Source organism: Acromyrmex echinatior, chromosome 8, assembly GCF_024713525.1.
Source record: "Acromyrmex echinatior isolate Ae372 chromosome 8, ASM2471352v2, whole genome shotgun sequence".
Classification (NCBI taxonomy): Eukaryota; Metazoa; Arthropoda; class Insecta; order Hymenoptera; family Formicidae; genus Acromyrmex; species Acromyrmex echinatior.
Genome location: NC_141859.1, coordinates 1,805,486 through 1,825,087, shown reverse-complemented (window position 1 = coordinate 1,825,087; position 19,602 = coordinate 1,805,486). Strand labels below are relative to the sequence as shown.

Here is a 19,602-nt window from a genome sequence, read left to right as displayed (position 1 = left end):
TTCTTACGAGATTCAATTATAAAAATATATTATTAGAATATAATATTAGATTATCAAAAACTTTTCATTATTCTGCTCGTATTTTCGAAATCTGTTGTATATATATTCGAGTTACATTAAAATAAAGTCAGTAAAGCAGGAAATATCACAGTATTCTTTCAACAAAATAGTTGTTTTAGCTATAATGTTTCTCATTCATTTTATAAATGGATATACGTGTATGAAAAACTCTGAATAATAATTGTATTTATACAATACTGTTTTAACATAGTTCTCTCTCTTTTTTTTTTCGTATTTCACATCTCTTAATGGAAGACAGCAAAAAACATTGTTTACCATTTCCCTTCCCCAAAAAAAGAAAAAAAACAGATATAAATATATAAAGTGTCTTTTTCCAAAAACTTTCACATAACTCTCTGTTTGATAAAAATATTAAAAATTGAATATTCGACGTGATCAATAAATTTGCAATACGAAAGTTTCATGATTGCATTTCTCCATTAATCACTTCATCGGTATCGATCGATGATCCAAAACATTTCTCAGGTGGATCAACGATTCTAGAAATGCGCTTCATTAAGAATTTCTTTCGCTTTCAGATCGAAAGGTTGTTCAACAATTTTTCCACGCTTCTCGTCGCTAATGTTCTCGCTGGAGGAGCAAATCTGAGAGCGCAACCCCTTCCCACCCCAGTAGGTACGCACCACCACGTTCCTTCATCTCTCCGCGCCCTCACCTGCGTCCTAGACTTCTAGCGTTATACAACAACGGACAGACAGACAGGCACCGACGAAGAACAACCCTCTCGCACCACCGTAACCCTCTCTTCCTCCTCCGTTCTTCTCCCTCGACGCGCGACTGCGCAGAGGAACGGCGCGAGGCGTCGGCGTCGACGTCGTCGTCGGCGTCGGCGTCATGCCGGGGGCGTCGCACCATCGTCGTCGGCAGCGAGCGTCTCGACCGAGCATCGCTTCGTCTCGCCAGGCTAGTATCAAGCCGGGAGCCGTCGAGAGGGTCGATCCATCTCCGGGAAACGGTCTACTGATCGCGACCAGCAACTACGACAAGGAACAGTGAATGGGATTTTACGTTCGCGCGCGTTGTTCCGACGTGTACGTTCGATTTCGCTGAAGCTTCCGGGCAAGAGAAAGAGCGAACGCGCACAAGAGAGAGAGAGAGAGAGAGAGAGAGAGAGAGAGAGGGAGAGGGAGAGAGAAGGAAAAATGGAGCGCGCGGCCGGATCGATCGCGATACGAACGGATGGCTGACTCGAGAGTGAACCGCGAGCAAGTAGCGTAGTCGTCTGACTCGACCCGACGTGCAGGATCCGTGCTGTGTTCCGTCGGCGCCATTGAAACGCCACCACGAGCTCGTCACGGGGAAAACGGCGACGTCGCGAACGGGGCCGAGTGATCATCCCCCGGCATCTCTCGCGATTCTGCGTCGCGGACAGCGGAGAGGGAGGGACAGAGCCTGGTGTGTGGTGAAAGTGCTCATCGCGTGATTAGGTCGAGGTCGTGTCGCTCGTCGCAGGGACCCGCTCTCTCTCCATTCCGGTTGACCTTCGGTGCCGGGGATGAAGCGCGTAATCAGGTGACGTTCCACGCGATTCGGATTGACTTGCTCGAGCCATTCCGCGAGCAATTCCGAGACGTGTATCCCGCCGAAAGAGCCGCGGTGAAAGTGTGTCATCCAACGCGAAGCGTTACGAGGCGATTCTCGAGGTTTAGATCGCGACTTAGGCATCCTCGACGCCAAGTCTCGATATCTCGACATCGTGACAGTCGTCCTCTACAGTGTTATGCGCAACCTATTTAAGGATTCTTTAAGATACGGAAGCTCGGAGAAACAGCAAGAAAGTCGTATCAACGATCTTTTGAAAATTATTGAATTTTCCATATCCTTATCTTCTCGATAGAGATTGCCCAGATTCTAAATTCACAAATGCGCAATTAAAAGACTCTCAGTAAATAATGTATATATGTACTTTGTTTTGTCATTGATTTCTGAAAAGTTAACTTCTTTACTCCTTGTGCTTCAATGTTACTGACAGTGACATTCTACCAGTGGAATGAGTCAGAAGAAATAACTGATCATCTTTTAAAAAAATCAGAATCTTGGAGGAAACGAGAAAAGGCATTAGATGTCTTGTGACGGATTGTAAAGAAAAAAAGTCACGTTCTGTGAGACATCTGAGCAAAACGTCGATACTTCTTCTGCTTCATCGAACACACTTTAGTGACTGTGATCGATATTGATTGATTTTCCGTAAAAATATAATGCTGGTACTAAGAGATTGAACTCTTACCGTAATTGAACGGTGTATTAAGTATTAAATTAACTGATGGTCTTCGGAGAGGAAAATACGTCATTCTCTAGTCTCAATCTCCGGTTTAAATTGTACATATAATAAACGTGATTAAAGCGCTTATTCCTCGAGAAGCTTTTCGTTGGTCAATCGATTGGTGCACATTATACGCGCGTTAAAGAGACACAAATATTGTGAATTCTTTCATTGCATTTTCAGTGGTTTTAGAGTGAACTCGGGAGGTAATTTACGAATCTTGATGCGTCCAAATAACAGACTGAACTTGAAATTGAAGACATATCCAGAAATATCGACTTTTATGAAAATAATGAAATTTCATTCTAACTGAAATAATTCTATTTGAGATAAGATTTAACAAAGGGTATCATTTTACTAATAATTACTATCAAAGTTTTCATAAGTATTTATCGTTGTAACTTTCTCAAAAGGGGGAATCTTAATATTGAATAACGAAGATAAATAGCAATTTGGAACGAACGTGTCCGATCACTATCAAGTTCATTAATTTTTCGAGACGATATTGGAAACGACTTTCCCGCTCGACAAAAGTTTGTTCAGAAGAGAGCTCACGAGAACTCGAGAAACAGTTAATCGAAGGCACTTTAAGGATAATTTACACAGAAAAAAAAAAGAGAAAAAGAGAGAGATATAGACGAGAGTACGCACGAGCAGCGCGTACGATCACAAAATCGCATATCACACCCAACCCACGCACGATTCGCGCGTGCGTGCTCACGTGCTCACGGATGCAACCGGGTGGTGCAACGTGGCCAGCATCACGCACCCACGCTTCGGGCGCCCACGCGAGATGCGTATGAGCGCGTGACGTCCTTCGTCACACGAGAACGGCCCGATTGAGCGAATGAACAGAATCTAGCGGGAGATCCAGTCCAAGAGTGAATCATGCGTCCCACGCTTTTGCCGGCGCCGCTTCTACTGGCGGTGCTGCTCGCCTGCCAGGTAGCCCGCTGTTTCCTGCTGGAGGGTTCCGCGACGAGCTACGCACAATTTCGCAAATGGAATGCCGGCCTGAACGGCACCCTCGAGTTCGAGTTCAAGACCGAGCAGGGTAACGGGCTGCTACTCTACACGGACGACGGCGGCACTTACGACTTCTTCGAGGTCAAACTGGTCGAGAGCGCTCTCAGACTGAGGTACAATCTTGGCGGCGGGGCGCAGATTGTCACGGTTGGCCACGACCTCGGCGACGGCCATTGGCACAAGGTACAGATCACTAGGTGCAACGAGAACACTACCCTAACTGTGGACGGTGTCGGCGCGGTCTCGACGTCGCGCGGCAAGGAGTTCGAGTTCGGCAAGCTCGCCGGGAACTCGGACGTCTACGTGGGCGGTATGCCTAGCTGGTACAACAGCAAGCTGACGCTGTTGGCGCTGCCCAGCGTAATATTCGAGCCAAGATTCAATGGATTTATTAGGAATCTCGTGTATGCCGACGGGGAGAATACTGTGCCCAGAAGGCAGGAGATGAAGAGTCGGGATGTCAAGGTATGTGAGGGTATTACTCATTTCTTTTTGTATCTACTTCGTTCGACATCACGAGATTTTTAGCTCCTCGATTTGTTTAAATCAGAAAATATTTTACTGAAATTGTACGAAAAATATACAATTTTATAAACGTAGATTCTAAATGTAGATTCGTGCTATCTTTGCTTCATAGTATATTCATACACAATGTTAAGCATAGCTGATGATGACTCTTTTTTGTACAAATCTCGTCTCAAACTCGTGACATAATTAATAAAATGATATTAATATTAATATTACTGTAATATGAATAATATTAATATTACTATGTACAAAATTGCGTTGCGTTCATATATTGTTTTTATTACTTCCTTAGTCGCTCGTAATTTATCATATGGCTTCATTTTTTTCATAAAGAGGTAGATATTACCATAATATACGTGACCGAAATAAGGAAAAAGGTCGTTCACTGATTGAAAGTCACCGGCAAATTGGGAGGATGCCAATCATGATTTATTGGACAATCCAATTTAATAAACTATACCTACTGGCGCAATTAAGTTAATGGCACACAGAAAAATTTAAGCTGTAATACATAAGAAGTAAACAAATCATCATTGCTTACGAATTTATTATTGCTTACGATAATGCTTTACGTTCTTCACTGTGATTGGCTGATTCGCCTCTAAGTAAACTGACGTAATTTATCATTTTGACGTCAAAGTGACGACAAATAACGTCAAATGACATACAAATAACGTATCTAAGCTACTGTTTACATCTTACTACTTAAGTTTTTTTGAGTGTCATTAGCTTTACACTAGAAAACAAAAATTCTATCTTACTTAAGCTCTGCTACATGGAATAAATTATTTATCAATTTGTGTTTCTCCAATCTGAATTATTCGAGGAACATCGAGGCGCATTTTTCTTCCAAGAATTGTGTCTATTAATTAGTATGTTAATTATTGCAAGCGACGTCTAGATGTTTTTGTTATTCTGACAAAAAAACGCTATATTATAACTTGAGAGTAGTAACTTGATTTTTTTTTTACGTAAATGGTCACTTGAGATATTTTTACACCCCACTTAAAAATTACTATTATTGATATTATAATGTATATTATTTTTTTTCAATTTACTAGTATTTAAGAATATGAATCTATTCACAATTTTTCGAAAAAAGCAAGTAGAAATCAAACAAATATTAAACAAACGGAATTAGTATTGCGCAATATAATATCCAGCGCTGACTCCTAACGCCTAGTTGTATTTTGCTGTTTCATTGGAATAAGCAAGTTAAATAGTTTATTACGACAGTATTAAAAAAAAACTAAAGATGTTAATTAATAAAACACTTTATTGCGAGTTTTCAATGGAATTGAATATTTAAAGTTTCTTAAAGAATAATTGCTAAAATCAAATTTATTAAACAATATCCATTGCGTTTTATAATTTACATTTTCTCATCGCCGCGCTGGGATAAAAAATAGATTATTTCCGGATTAATGAAAAAACTTAGTGTCTATTTCTCATTCGTTTTTTATATTATTCATTCGCTACAACCAATAATAAAAACTCATCAAGGGAGGCCCATTATCTCGCCGTAAGGAAAATTTTTTTAAGGCAAATATAAAAAGACAGAATATTAAATTATTATTAAAATTACTACATTAAAAAAGTACTATGTAACTGGATTATTTAACTGGATAATTCGTAAAACGTTTTATTTAAAATTAATATAAAAGAAGAACAATATAATAGAATCTATGTTTTTTATATCTAGGAGCTTCTTAAATTGAAAAATATTCTGGGAATTGTAATTTCAGAAAGATTAAAAATATATATAATATTTTTTGTTATGAATATTTTTAAAAAAGAAGACTTCAAGAAGAGGGCACGGCTCCCATGCTCCCGTGAAATCGCCAGTGATTACAATGACTAAAAAATTGACAATTTAAAATTCATAGAAAAAAAAACGGAATATAAAGAAAAAAGTAGAAAGAACATACCTATTTTCATTCTTTTATAATTAAGATTACACTAAAATTACATTTCAAAATTAATATTACAAAATTTTAATACTTCAAAATGTTCAAATTCATTTTCTGGAAAAACTTTGTTTTTTTAATCGTGTCGTGTTGTCGTCACAAATAAGTGATACTTTTTCATCTCCTTTTTGGTCGCATTCGCGCAGCCTGTATTAACGTTATAGTACAATATGAAATGCGAGGCGTGAAAGTTGTCGTCTTCTTTCAACGAATCGATACATGGTAGTCAGAACAATACACGTTGTATATCCAGTAGTGTCATTGGCTTCCATGTACAATACCGCGCAACCAGTAGCTGAGTCAGGTTCATCGAGAGATTCCTCTTGACACGCACTAAGCGAAAAGCGCGTATGCATTCGCTCCATCAGCATAAAATCAAGACTTTCCCTATCGCGAATTACGTGTAAAAGACTAAAAATAAATTCCTTCCATTTCAAAAGAAAGAAGACCCCCGTCATCCCTTCTTTCTTTCCGCGCCGTTTTATCATTCACTTCCAACGATCGATATTCCCTTCATTGTTCAGAGGCAACATCTTCAATAACAGAGTCTTTTCTTCCTTAATTTTGTGCGTGGGATAATTAGCAGACAGATAATCCGTTTGTTCAAGTAAAAATTCCTTCCGGATACGCTTTTTCTATTTCCTGAGAATTTTGCGAAACGCTTGTCTACGCAAAGATTTGTTTAATTGTTGGATATTTCATACTATTCAGAAACTGGAAAGGTACGTTTATTCATTTTTTATGTTGTAAAGCTCATTATGCTTTCTATGTCTAGTTAAAAATTAAACTCCACGAAATAATATTGTAGTTGTTTCAATTTCTGACATTATAATTCTCTTTACTGTTATTTTAATGTGATAATATTGATATTAACTTTTGAGCCTGTCTAAGAGAATTAACGATTTTCTTTCTTTCTTTCGACCGTACAATACGTTCCATTTCAATGCGCCTGTCTGCTGGCGCCCCATGACAGAATTTACTACGTGTTACCGTAGAATCGAGCTCGGTTCATATTTCTCTCGATGGCCGTCTGCCAAGAATTCCTCCATCTACTCTTCGGATATGTATCCCGCTTTATCCAAGTATTCCTGGAATCTTGTATCTTATTCCGAAAGTAATCTTGTACTTAGCAAATAGCAGTCAGACATGCTTGTTATTCTCGCGATGATAACCAATATCTCGATATCGAGAATACAAATTGATGTTTCTTTTTTATTTATATCATGATGATAGAATTAGATATTTATACTATGATCTATAAATCTATATGAATGTTATTATATATTATAGTTTAACCGTTTATGTATTGTAATATATAAAGGTATATTAATTTATATATATTTTAAATTTCGAAGTATTAATCTTAATTTACTAATATTTAAATTCAGAACCCAAACTATTTGTAATTTATAAAAAACATAATTTGCAAAAAAGGTACAGATAGTTGGCTAGCACTACAAAAACTTACTATTTAAAATATTAAGGATACATTACATATACTTTTTAACAAAATGAAAAGATTATGAAAATATTATAGATTTTTCTGTATTGTATTTGTGAAAATAATATAAAAACTTCGGCGATTTAGAAAGAAAAATTTGAAAGAAAAATTATTTCTATATGAAGTAGATATTTTTAAAACATAATTAAATAACAAAATTTTTAGTTAAATTATAAAATTATATTGTTATATAAAGATAGATTGATTAAATTGAACTATTTCATACACAATATTTATTTTTATGCGGAAACTATAAATTTCCATTTCCAGTCACTTTTTCCAGAGACATCTCATACATTCTTAATCCTTAAATGTTATCGTAGGTCTGAATCCAATTTTTCAACGTTTGTCAAAGTTTGTTTATTACTATGCTTTAAACAAGGATCAATGTAATACCAATTTTATTATTAGTTTTGATTAAAAATAGATAAACGATAGTCTAAACATCAAAAAAATTAATAAAAAGATTTTCAAGATTAATGATTTCCTTATGTTAGTTAAGATGTCAGTTAAGAATTAAATAAGGGGTATTCGTAAATTTAGTCACCTTGCTGCTCGATTGGCCACACGCGGTTACGAGGTGCGCATCCGTTTACGATTAGATAAGGCGACAAATCGAGAATATCCGTCAAGAGGATCACCATGCGATTGCCAGTACAACGATGTAACCCGGTCGACATTATCGTTCTCCGTACATCCATACGTGACGTTACGGCGACGCAGATAGATAACCCAAATTTATCAGTGTGCAAGAAATTGTGGACAATACATTATTATTTAATTATTTCTTTCTCATATGTATATGAAATAATTTCTAACAATTATTATCTGAAATTTATTAATATTTTGCTAATCGAATTAATAAAGGAAGAAAATCAGGATCTTGCAAATTCATCATTTCCAAATTCTAGATGTGCGAGTTGAGGATTCATACTCTATTACATTATAATAGAATGCATGCAGTAGAATAGCCCCAATTATCATTTTTTAATAGTCCCTTTCTTTTAAATCCGTTCTTGATTCTCTCATTGCTACTCTCACCGTTTACCTTGTCTCCTATTATATGAGCAGGGAAGAATGGAAGATAAACGAGTTACGCTCGATAGAAAATCTTCATTTCCCGCGCGAAACGCCTCTCCAACTGCCGGTTGCTTCGTATTAATATTATTTTTCTGTCGTTAACGTTGTAATGTACGCGCGGCACGAAAAGCGATTATCAGACGTACAGGGAGCGATCAACGGGCTACAAATGACTGTCGTGAAAAAAGTGAGCAATTACTCGTAGGAAGCAATTATTTCGTACCTGTTACACCTTCACCATGACTATATCGCGCACAGAATGAATTAAACAGTCGTTAAGTAAATAGAGAGAATGAGAAAAGGATCATTTATAATGTTCTATATGATTGAATTTCGGAGTTAGCAAACGTCGTTAATGTCAAATTGTAGAAGAGTTAATGTAGTGTAATTAAATGCCTTAAAGGCATGTCTGTGTATGTGTGTTGTGTGTGTGCACAGTATAGCCCTTTTTTCAATACTTTTCCAATTTTTTTCTATTATTTATAATTTTTTTGTCAATAAAGTATATACATTTGCTTGGTACCGTTATATTTCTTAATTTAATCTGGTGCTTCGAAAAATATTGTTTACGATATATTCATTTTTTTGAGAGTTATATGCAATTAAATTGGATTAGGTATATCATATCCAATATGTATAGCGTAGCGTTTAAGAATTAATTTTCACAAGAAAATGAAAGAAGTTTCAATCAATAATATGAGTAGAATGTAGCATAACATGAATAGAATGAATCATTCAAATTAAGAAAGTTCTAAAAATTGCATATTGAAATGTTTAAATAAATTAAACTTATTTAAACACAAATTAGTTTAAATTAATTCAAATAAAATGGTACTGTTCAAGAAACACGTTTTAATAACGTAACAAGCATGTCTTTAGCGCTTAGATATATCTACAGAGCTCGAGCTGCCGAGAGAACAAGCGAGGCAGTTACAGTTCGTCGCCGTTTAGGTGATTAAACGGATTAAACGAGAAGATAAATTAATTAATTTGTACGGGGAGTATACTGCAGTAGCGAAACTGTGAAATTCGTTTCGTGGTAACATTGTATCATTTCAAGGAATGCACGCGTGTCTCGAACATTTGTACGCCCAGGTGGCTATAATAATGGTTGCGTTTTCAAAGAACGGAAAGCAATCAAAATAGATCTTTATCAGATAATAATGTGGAGCGACAAGTCTGGTGGACAGTACAAATTGCAGGGTAGACATGCTAAAGCGGACCATCGCACTCCAACTAGATGAAAATAATATATTGCACATGCACGACAAACACAGCATATACCAATGAAATGCTTAATGACTATATAATAAATGATTATTATTATAATCGTATAAATGTATATAATACAGTATGTATTCTGCTGTAATATTTATAATTGTAAATATTAAGTAATTAGAAAAATTTTATCTAATTTTCGATAAATCTCTCTTCATTAAAAGTTGCAACAGTATTAAGATATTTTACTATAGTTCGTTAAAAAGGTAACAAACTTTGACTGTCACTTAAATATAGAATTAGTTTGCTTTCGCGGAGATATTAAATAATTAGAATAATCTTGAGAAGAGTGGTTATAGACAAACTACTCCATCGCGGATTATTTGAATTAACGAGAAGGTTCACAAGCGCTCCAATTTTAAGTGTCTCAAGTTTAAATAATTGTTCGGCTGCAAAACATGAATTATATGTTAGAACATAGTTTTTAAAATTCACGAAGTAAATTTAACCTTTTCGATAAATCTCAATCTGCTCGTTCACTTTATACATTTGACAATATTCAATATTTGCATTGAAGTCCAATATACAAATATCAAGAAGTTACTGACATATCGAATATCAGCCATTCAACATGTTTTATCATTTTATTTATATAAGCAAAATATTAGATTTTTAAATGTAAAACAATCAAATTTTTATAATTATTTAATAAATAAATAACATTATTGTAAAATATATTATCTTTCTATCACAAATATATAATGCGTTGATATAAAATAATGCAAACATTATATATTACGTTATATATTTTAATATCTCATTTAATGGATTCGGACAGCTTTTTATTCACTATAATATTAAAAAAAAATTGGAATAGAATGACGATTAATTCGCGATTATCCATCAATGTCAAAGAAAAAAATTGTTATAACAGCAATGTTATCCCTTATCCTTCTATTAATCACACTTATCTTTTTTCTTTTTAGTTTCCGATCTAGTATTTTCAAAATCGTGACGTGAATTGAAAGACGCAAATATCTAAGCAATAGAAAATATTGTGTTTAATTAATTATGCTTGACGTAATCGCGGGAGCTTTTTTGTCGCCCAACCGTATTTCTTCGTATGTAATCATGCGTTGAGTGACGTAAATGACTACACACAACGTTTATTACGTTGACTACCACGATTAATGAATGCGCGGATTTGCAGCTAATGAGATACGATATCACATTCCGCCACCTCGCAAACACGATTCTCGACAAAATACGCTCACGTTGTATCGGTGTCGATATAATTTACATTAAGCATACCACAACAAAAATCGTGGTGTAAAAAGGTAATCATTAAAATCGTTCTTTCAATATTCATGTATTAAATACGGTGTCCAATAAATCTCAATATCCGACAAATATCATGCGAAATATTATGAAAAATATTATGGAATGTTATTACGTTTCTAAGCATCTTAATTTGTCGTATAACTATTGAGTGATACACAAATCTGTATGGTGACTCACAAAACTTAAATTTCACGCTAATCAAATCGATACGTTCGAAACTTGCTGACGCTTACGTTTCTCGTTACTTCGACGTGCTGCAAGTTAAAGTAATATACGCGCAATGATATTTGGTCAGACATATATGAGCGAGCTGAAATGCGCCACGATAATTAATCGAGAAACTCGTTAATGAGGGTGGTTGAATGAATTTCGTATACATGTCGAGATAAATATATATTCGTGCACATATTCTCAGAAATAACGAATACACGGTCGAGACGATGTCTCGTAACGAGAAAGCACGTATATATATATATATGGATAAATACCGTGCACGACCTCGTTGTGGAACAAACAGCGATGAATGGAATTGCCCAGTTACAAAAGTTTGCATTTCTGTAACGATCCGCGTCTAATTAATTTTTATTGCATGTTTATCCTCGAGTTATCCACCGGTGGCCATCATAAAACATATAAGCGGCTTTGCATATTTATCAATTTTACCGCTGCATCATTTATAGTTTCGATATTCTCGTGAAAAAATTTTACACGAGAACAAAGACTATAATGCAATATAAATTCCTCCTAAGCTTTAATACATAAAAATTATATGTACTTATATTGACTTTTCGATAAAAAATAAGCTTACATTAAGAGAAATATTTTAGTAAATAAAGAAGTAAGAAAATTTTTGTTAGAGAATTGTATATATCAATAAAATGAAGGATTATATATACCAAACAACATTTCTCTCAATGTAATATCTAACTAAAAAATCTTGTTTAGTAGATATATATATATATATGGTATTTCGAAAATGTAATTTTTATTATTGACATTTCCTGTTAAAAAATTTAGCAAGGATAACGCAAATATAAAATCTAAATTTGACATATCATTCGTTCGAGTATTGATTTATTTAAGGCAAAGTGTAAAAATAAATGATATAACCGGAGCATCGTACTACCAAGTTATCATTTGAGTACAGTTCGTATTTTTACAATCGATATATCTGTGTCTACGGTTTTTTTATCCCTGACTCGATATGATTTTATATTCGGCATTTTTCATATATGAATTATTACGATTTAGTTGCCGTTAAAATCCTTGCCACGAGAACACGAGTGTATTGCGGCAGAGTCATTTACATATTTCCAAGTACGTAATGGCGAACGATGACATAATTAAGCTACAGTGCTGAATTTCATTTTGAAATTAACGGGAAATCTATAAGAAGACCCACGTTCGACAGTTGATTAATTATCATGGAAAAATTCACCGACACGTTTTCTACGTGGAACGTGTAGATTTAGTCTGTTTGCACATCGAAAATAAGAGAATGTTATCTTTTTGGCGCAATGGGCATATCTCGAAATATCCGGAGTTGCAAATTCAGCCATAATAAACTCGCGCAATTAGAGTTCTTGTGTATATAATTTTTTGCTTTAATTAAAACAGTATTTTCATCTTTTATGGCGCACACAGATCGCGGTTACTGTCCATTCTGGATAGCAGACGTGCATTTAAACGGGCGGTTTCGGGCACACGCTGGCCGGGAGATTGCCAGCGCAAATGTAAAGGGAGTGGTTGTAAAACTGAATTAATTTCTGTTTTAAGCGGGGATAACGACTGACCACTCCCGTCAACTGCCAAAAATGAAAATCCTCGCTGACACGAACCTTTCGATGATTTACAGTCAGCCGGGCAGCGCGATCAATCGAGCGAGTAAACGTTTCGTTGCGACGCTGCTCGCATTAATCGGGTATACTGTAAATTACTTATGGTTTGCACAGGCCGCATTTATGGTGTCGGCAATTTGCATTTGTGACATTTACATTATTATTCAGGATGTTATTATACGTAGAGAATTGCGCAAACCGATCGATATATTCACTTAAAAACGAATCGCTGCACGAAGTAGCAGTGACAGCCTTTGTGCTCGAAACTTGAAATGCAATGTCAATGTCCTCGTCTATTAGACGTTTTCGCTGAGGGAAATGTCAGCGATTGAACGTACAGCGAAGTGTTGATCGGAAATCGATTCGAGCGAACGACATAATCTCGTCTATACAATTCGATATTACAGCTAGTCATTAATTTTGTGCGAATATTTCACATATTAAGTGCATTTTAAAGTATCATAATGTCAAACGTTTCTATATTCAAAGATTACTATGATACTAGATTATGGTATTGGTATTTCTTGATGCAAAAATTCTAAAATAACGTAAATGCTTTTATTTAGATTGTATTTTTATTGTTGGTTTTATATATATATATATATATATATATATATATATGTGTAAAATATATGTGTGTGTGTGCGTGTGTATGTATTTACATTTGTGTTCTTATTTATAATTTCTAAAATAAGAAATTGTGCTTTAAATATAATTTATTTAGCATCAAAATATTTGAAATATTACTTTAATTTCTACATTTTAAAATTAATAAATCGATCTTTTGAATAAAGAAAAAATTTCGCGTCTTCGCGAAATAAGATTGAGCCGTTTAAATGCATTATTAGCTTTCTTTATTATCCTTGGATCGTTATTCGCTTGATGAGAGAAAAATGATGTCGCGTAAATCGTTCTTAGCCTTGGACGCGCATAATAATAAAAGATCATGTAACGAAGGGCAAAGAGAGCGACGAGAAATAACATCCCGACGGCTTTAGGTGGCGAGAACGGACGAAGACGTATCGATTATCCTGCTCGACTTTGCGCAAACGAGACCGCATCGCGGCGCGAAACGTGATCGAAGATAAAACTACGCTTCTGTCCTAGACGGAAAGAGGGAGTTCGAGTCTTCGTTGTGAAACTTTTTTCCATCCTTTGAGAATAAAACTCCGAGGACGACTTAATCATCGCGATGGGTGGATCACGCGAACAGGATAAAATGCTGTCCACCCTTCTCGACCGTGAATCTTTCGCGGATAGAGGACGATGTCGGTAAAGGATCGAAGTATCAGCCTTTGAAACTTTTATGCGTGTTCACTGTATATTCGAGATTTTTCGTGTGATACAATTAAACGTAAATTTAAACGAATAGTGCGAATGTGATGCTGATTTTTTTTTGTTAAAGAGAACTTATTTTAGAGGTAACTTTTTCATTCATAAAAATTTAAACATCTTCGAGGTATTTAATTTTCTAATTAATTCTGATTAATGTCATCTCGATTTATTTAAAAAATGTCAGAAAGATTTTTTTAGAAAATTTATCATATTTTATATTTAATTATTAAAAAAACAACTGTTTTAAAATATTTAATGGACTCAGAAACGTGATGTGTGTGTGTATATATATATATATTATATATATATATATATATATATATATATATATATATATATATATATATAATCGGAAGTAGCATATCCTGGGAATATGGCGGGAATTTTGCCGGAAGCGGAAAGCAATTCCATTCTTCCGCGTCGCGACCACTCGGCAAATCATCGACAAAACCGAGCGTCCTTCCTTCACGTCGTTTCCTCATGAAACTCGTCCACCATCCCGACATGTTTCGAGTTTCTCAGGTCATATTTTTGACAGGAAAATTGCATTTTGCCAGAACAATGCATATCGAAGTAAATTTCATACAAATTTACATAAGTTTGTTTTCAACACACAATTGTTTTATGTAAAAAAGGTCATGTATAAAAATAGAATAATGTTTCGTTTTTTGAAGCTGCTCTGAAATTTAAGGTTTAAGAAAGGAAGTATTTTTATCGATTAACTGTTTTTGCATAAACCAAAATACACTTTTAAACAGAGATATACGCATTTGCGTTTTTTTTTTTAAATAAAAACCGATTAATTTAGCGCTTGAGAGAACTAAGTTGTTGAAAATTTGTACGGAAAATATTTACATAATGTAATATTTGACATATGTAGGTACAAACATTTGGACATTTTTTTAACTACAATATGAAAGCAGCTTTTTCAAAGTTATTGACATGCAGAATAAAAATGCACTGTAATTACAAAATATCGCTCTCGTTTATTATTTTCATATGGAGCAGCAGAAATAACGATGTAACAAGCTAACAGCAAGAAGCCTTAATCGATTAATCACCCTACTTGTTTTTACTGTAAATACCTCGCTTCCTTCTGCACACACGGTGCAGTTAGAGGCGGTTAGGCAGTTAAAAGAGAGTTAAGAGTTAAGTTCCAACGTAACAAAAAAAAGATTGCCGCGCGTCAGTCGACGACATTTTTGCATCGTTTCACCTGGTTGTCCGCGCATCGCGCTCGTTGCACGCACGCGAGACCCAGAAATCGTGTACGAACTCGCCACTTTTATGCTCGTCGCGATAAAATAATAAACCGCATTTGCGGTATCGTGGTATATCGCGGCTGTATGGTTGCGCGAGCTTCTCGCGTTTTGAAATGACGGCTCGTTTCGGCCGTCCGCGTAACGAGGGGGTTGAAAAACCCGCGCGGTTTCCTACCATCGTCAAACTGTATGCTGTAATAAACAGACGAGCCGGATGAAGGACGCACCGAATTATTGCCACACCGGCGAGTTCTGTGGGACCATTTTGTACAGACGACATTTAGAGCATTTCTTTGCGATTATAGTGGCGTATAAACGTGTTCCGCGGAAAGTATGTATGATTCACACACAATAATGGAATTTTCTAGATAAAACGATCGGAATTATTCTTCCTGGAAAGAACTCGTAAAATATTTCTCGTATAATAGCAAAGATATTTTTCAATTTATCATCTACTTATATCTCAATGTGTTTTTTAACAATCTTCTAAAAATTCCATTAGGAGATTCATTTTCATTCGCTTGCATATAATTATTATTATTGGTTTATAGCGTAATAAATGCGTGAGAACAGGCAATAAATTAAAAAAGTCTACATTATTTGTCAAGTTAAATTATTGTTTTTTTGTCATGTTAAATTATAGTTTGGATCAGCGTGAATCGAACTACATCTGCGAGTTTTGTATTACAATATTCATAATTCTCTTGATTTGTAAATACATCTATGTAAAGTGTAAACGTTATTACAAATGCACGTACAATGTTACACTTGTAATGTAATAGAAAGAATTAATTAATAACCACGATGTCTATAATTTCCTTGTAATTTTCTCGTAACTATATGAATTCCTTGTACAAGTAAAACGCCTATGTGAGCCTTCGCGGTTGTTAGTGCCTGAATTATATATTCATAAGATAAGATATAATTTGCAAACCAGTTTGTACTCGACCTCACTAATTATCGCACTGAAGAGGACTCAAATTCAGAGTCGAAACGTCTGCAGTTAACTTCATTTGGTAAGCACATTCAAATTGTTTGTATGAATTATATAATTGATGAATATATAATTTATGTACTAACAATCGCAGACTCACACAGGCATTTTACTTGTACTAGATTTACTCTTGGAATCACAAACACTATTAATTTAATTCATTTTAATATGAATTTCTATATATTAATTTCTATATATTAATCGTTAAATTCTTTTCTCGATGCGAACACGCTGTTATAAATTCATAATATTAAATTATGCTCAATTGAAATTATTTTTAATAATAGGTTGCCACTACTCCTATTCAATATCGTTAATTAAAATAATGAAGTTAAACAATCAAGAAAATGTATTAAATTTGACTCAAATTTAATTTATTATGTATTAAGTATATACACACACGTTAATATAGACGTTTACTTTAAAATTAACTAAAGATATAGATTGATTTACATTTTGACACACGTGAAAGTTAAAACTAACAAAAATGTTATTTAATTTACGGATTGGGTTACCATTACTCCTTTGACATCTAACAGTGCACAATTCCATAATGTAACTGCAAGTTAATACATTTTTCTGATGATATTCGCAGCGCGACGGTTCTTGTTCGATAAAAACGATAAGAAGAATGAGTTTGTCTTCCACCCATCTATATGAATCTAAGTTATCGTTCTTCCTATTTCTTATTATTTTGCTCCTTTTTATATTTGATTTGCTTCGACTCTTCTCAATTATATATTTGCTGTGCAAAAAGCATAAGTATAGATATGTGTACGATGTATAGATGTACACAAATGGCGGCAGTAAAGCTCGGGTACGTAGGTTCGCTAAATCCAAATGACTGTATGGATCAGTCAACCCTACGAAGTCGCAGCGTTTACAGTAAAGGCAATAAAGACTGCTATCGCTTCGAATGCAGTTTATACATGCCATCTACAATTTATTCTACCATAAAGCCAATCTATGTCACCTATCTCTGGTTCTGATATCTTGTGCATAAAAATATTTTTCCAGTTATGGTCAATATTACATGTAAAAATCTTTGCAAACGATCTTTCTTGGCGCTTTAAATTGTTAACAGCGATTTTAATGAAATATTGCTGTCGAAGATATATATATATTTTTTACTTATCGCACTGTTAAATTCATTGATGTAAAATTATACTCAATTTGAGTTGTCTTTAATAATTTGTATAGGTCGTCACTACTTCGAATCAATGTTCTTAATTTAACTAAAATATTGGAATTAAGCAATTTAACTCAAGAAAATGTGATTTGATCTAAATTTAGTTTATTGTTTACTAAGTGCATACGTTAATATAGATATGTTATAAAATTAATATTAACATACTTTTCAAAATTATTTAAAAAGAGTATACAATTGTGTAAAACTGTTTATTACCTGCAACACTGAAACACAGCTTTCACGACGCAATGTTGTAAATAACTTATAACGACCAGTAACCATGTTTTTTAACATCTAAGCAGATTGTAAAGAAGTAATTTTAACGTTCGCCCCCACAATGCAGCGCAAACTATGTAAGAAATTGCGATATTCTACAACACCTCACCTATTCAATAATTTTTCCTTCTTTCTCTCTAAATTCTTTGGAGATTCACAAAGAATTTAGAGAGTTCCTTTATATTATTAGATGTAATTAGAAAAAGACAAATGAAGGGCAAACGAAATTACACAGTAAATTTTATGTGTTTCAGTGCGGTGGCTTTCCCTGTGTCGAGAGCGCCAATAAACGCAAGTCGCCGAGGGTGAGTAATGAAATTTTTTGCTATAAATCTAAAGTATAATATTAGATAAAAGCACATACAATAATATATATTACTATTTGCAAATACAACAGAATTAAAACAGGTTTAAAAAAGTAGGATAATAAGATCTTCTCGCTTCACCGAAAATCGTCGCGTACTAATAAATTGTCGAGTGTTGCACAATAAAAAATAAAAAAAATAAAAAAAAACACGCAACCACGCGAGGCAATAAGAATTGTCGTGGGGTAAAGAGTTATTCGGTACACCACCGAGCTCTTTTTCATTTTTCAAATGGCTGCGCCATGAAACTACGCGAGCGATAAAGCCGGCAAACAGATTTCATGCACGAGCGAATATATGCTTGCCTCGCGGGACCTACCGGTATATCGGCTTCTCGACCGGACGTTGTAACACAACGATTTTTGTTGTTTTCACCATGACGTTACCAATTCTATTACGTGATGTGGGATGACCGGATTATGGCTTAATATCTCATAAGACAACCGTTATATGCCGCGGATAGGTTGTATGCGCTGTTACATTCAATCAAGTGAGCTCCGAATTTGTCATTGACAAACAACAAGGCTTCCACGTACATACGCCGACTACGATCGTTAATTACGATCGTATGCATACAGACTTCGAGTCACTGTCGCATCGATGAGCTATAATGAGATTCAGGTAATTCGATTATGTAATGAAGATGTTGTGAAGTCAATCATAGGATGAAAAATATAGGATATTCGACAAAGTTTTAAACAAAATTTCCATTGGCGTATTTTACTAATTGCATTCGTGAAAAACAAAAAAATATACACCGAAAAAACAGTTACGGTCGAATTTACAAGATATGTTTCATTAAGCAAATTTTGAAGAAAAAATAAATAGAATTTCTGGTTATAATCAAATATTTTGAGATGCAACCAGAACATTCATGATGCCAATTAATTTAGTTAACGCGTATATGGTAATAATATCCAAACATACATTCAATTATTGTAACTAGAAGAGAAAAAAAACATGGATTAATATATATTTAAAGTAGTATTGGTAGAACAGGACAGAATTTCCAGTTATTATTAAATCGGATATTTCAATAAAAAATTGTTAACACTATTCATACAATTAAATATAGCGGGTTATCGTAACCAGAATATATGCAACCAAATTTATCTGGTTATTTTAATCAAAACAAGCAGCCTGGTTATTACGTATGTATTTCAGGTTAATTGAACCAATTTTTTTCAGTGTATATGTGCCAGTCAAACAGTAAATTTGTTCGTCTGCAACGTTCTCTCTCTGTCACGCGGCGCTTTCGGCGGAACAAATAAGCGACGCGGAACATCATTACGTCAGGGCCAAATCAGAGCAGCGCAAAGCTGGCGAAACGACGTATCG

General features: G+C 34.7%; 2 protein-coding genes across 7 annotated transcripts in view; one reads left to right on the top strand and one right to left on the bottom strand.

The window, feature by feature from the left end:
- LOC105150793 (uncharacterized) overlaps positions 1-19,602 on the bottom strand; it is a 160,542-nt gene that overhangs the window by 53,736 nt on the left and 87,204 nt on the right. The gene's annotated exons all lie outside the window — the stretch shown is intronic.
- Nrx-1 (neurexin 1) overlaps positions 869-19,602 on the top strand; it is a 235,051-nt gene continuing 216,317 nt past the window's right edge. For all 4 annotated transcript variants that reach the window (XM_087408980.1, XM_087408981.1, XM_087408979.1 and 1 more), the window contains exons 1-2: positions 869-3,835; positions 18,154-18,204. In XM_087408980.1, coding sequence (XP_087265106.1) covers positions 3,233-3,835; positions 18,154-18,204 — 654 coding nt within the window. In that variant the 5' untranslated portion in view covers positions 869-3,232. The remainder of the gene's footprint in view (positions 3,836-18,153; positions 18,205-19,602) is intronic.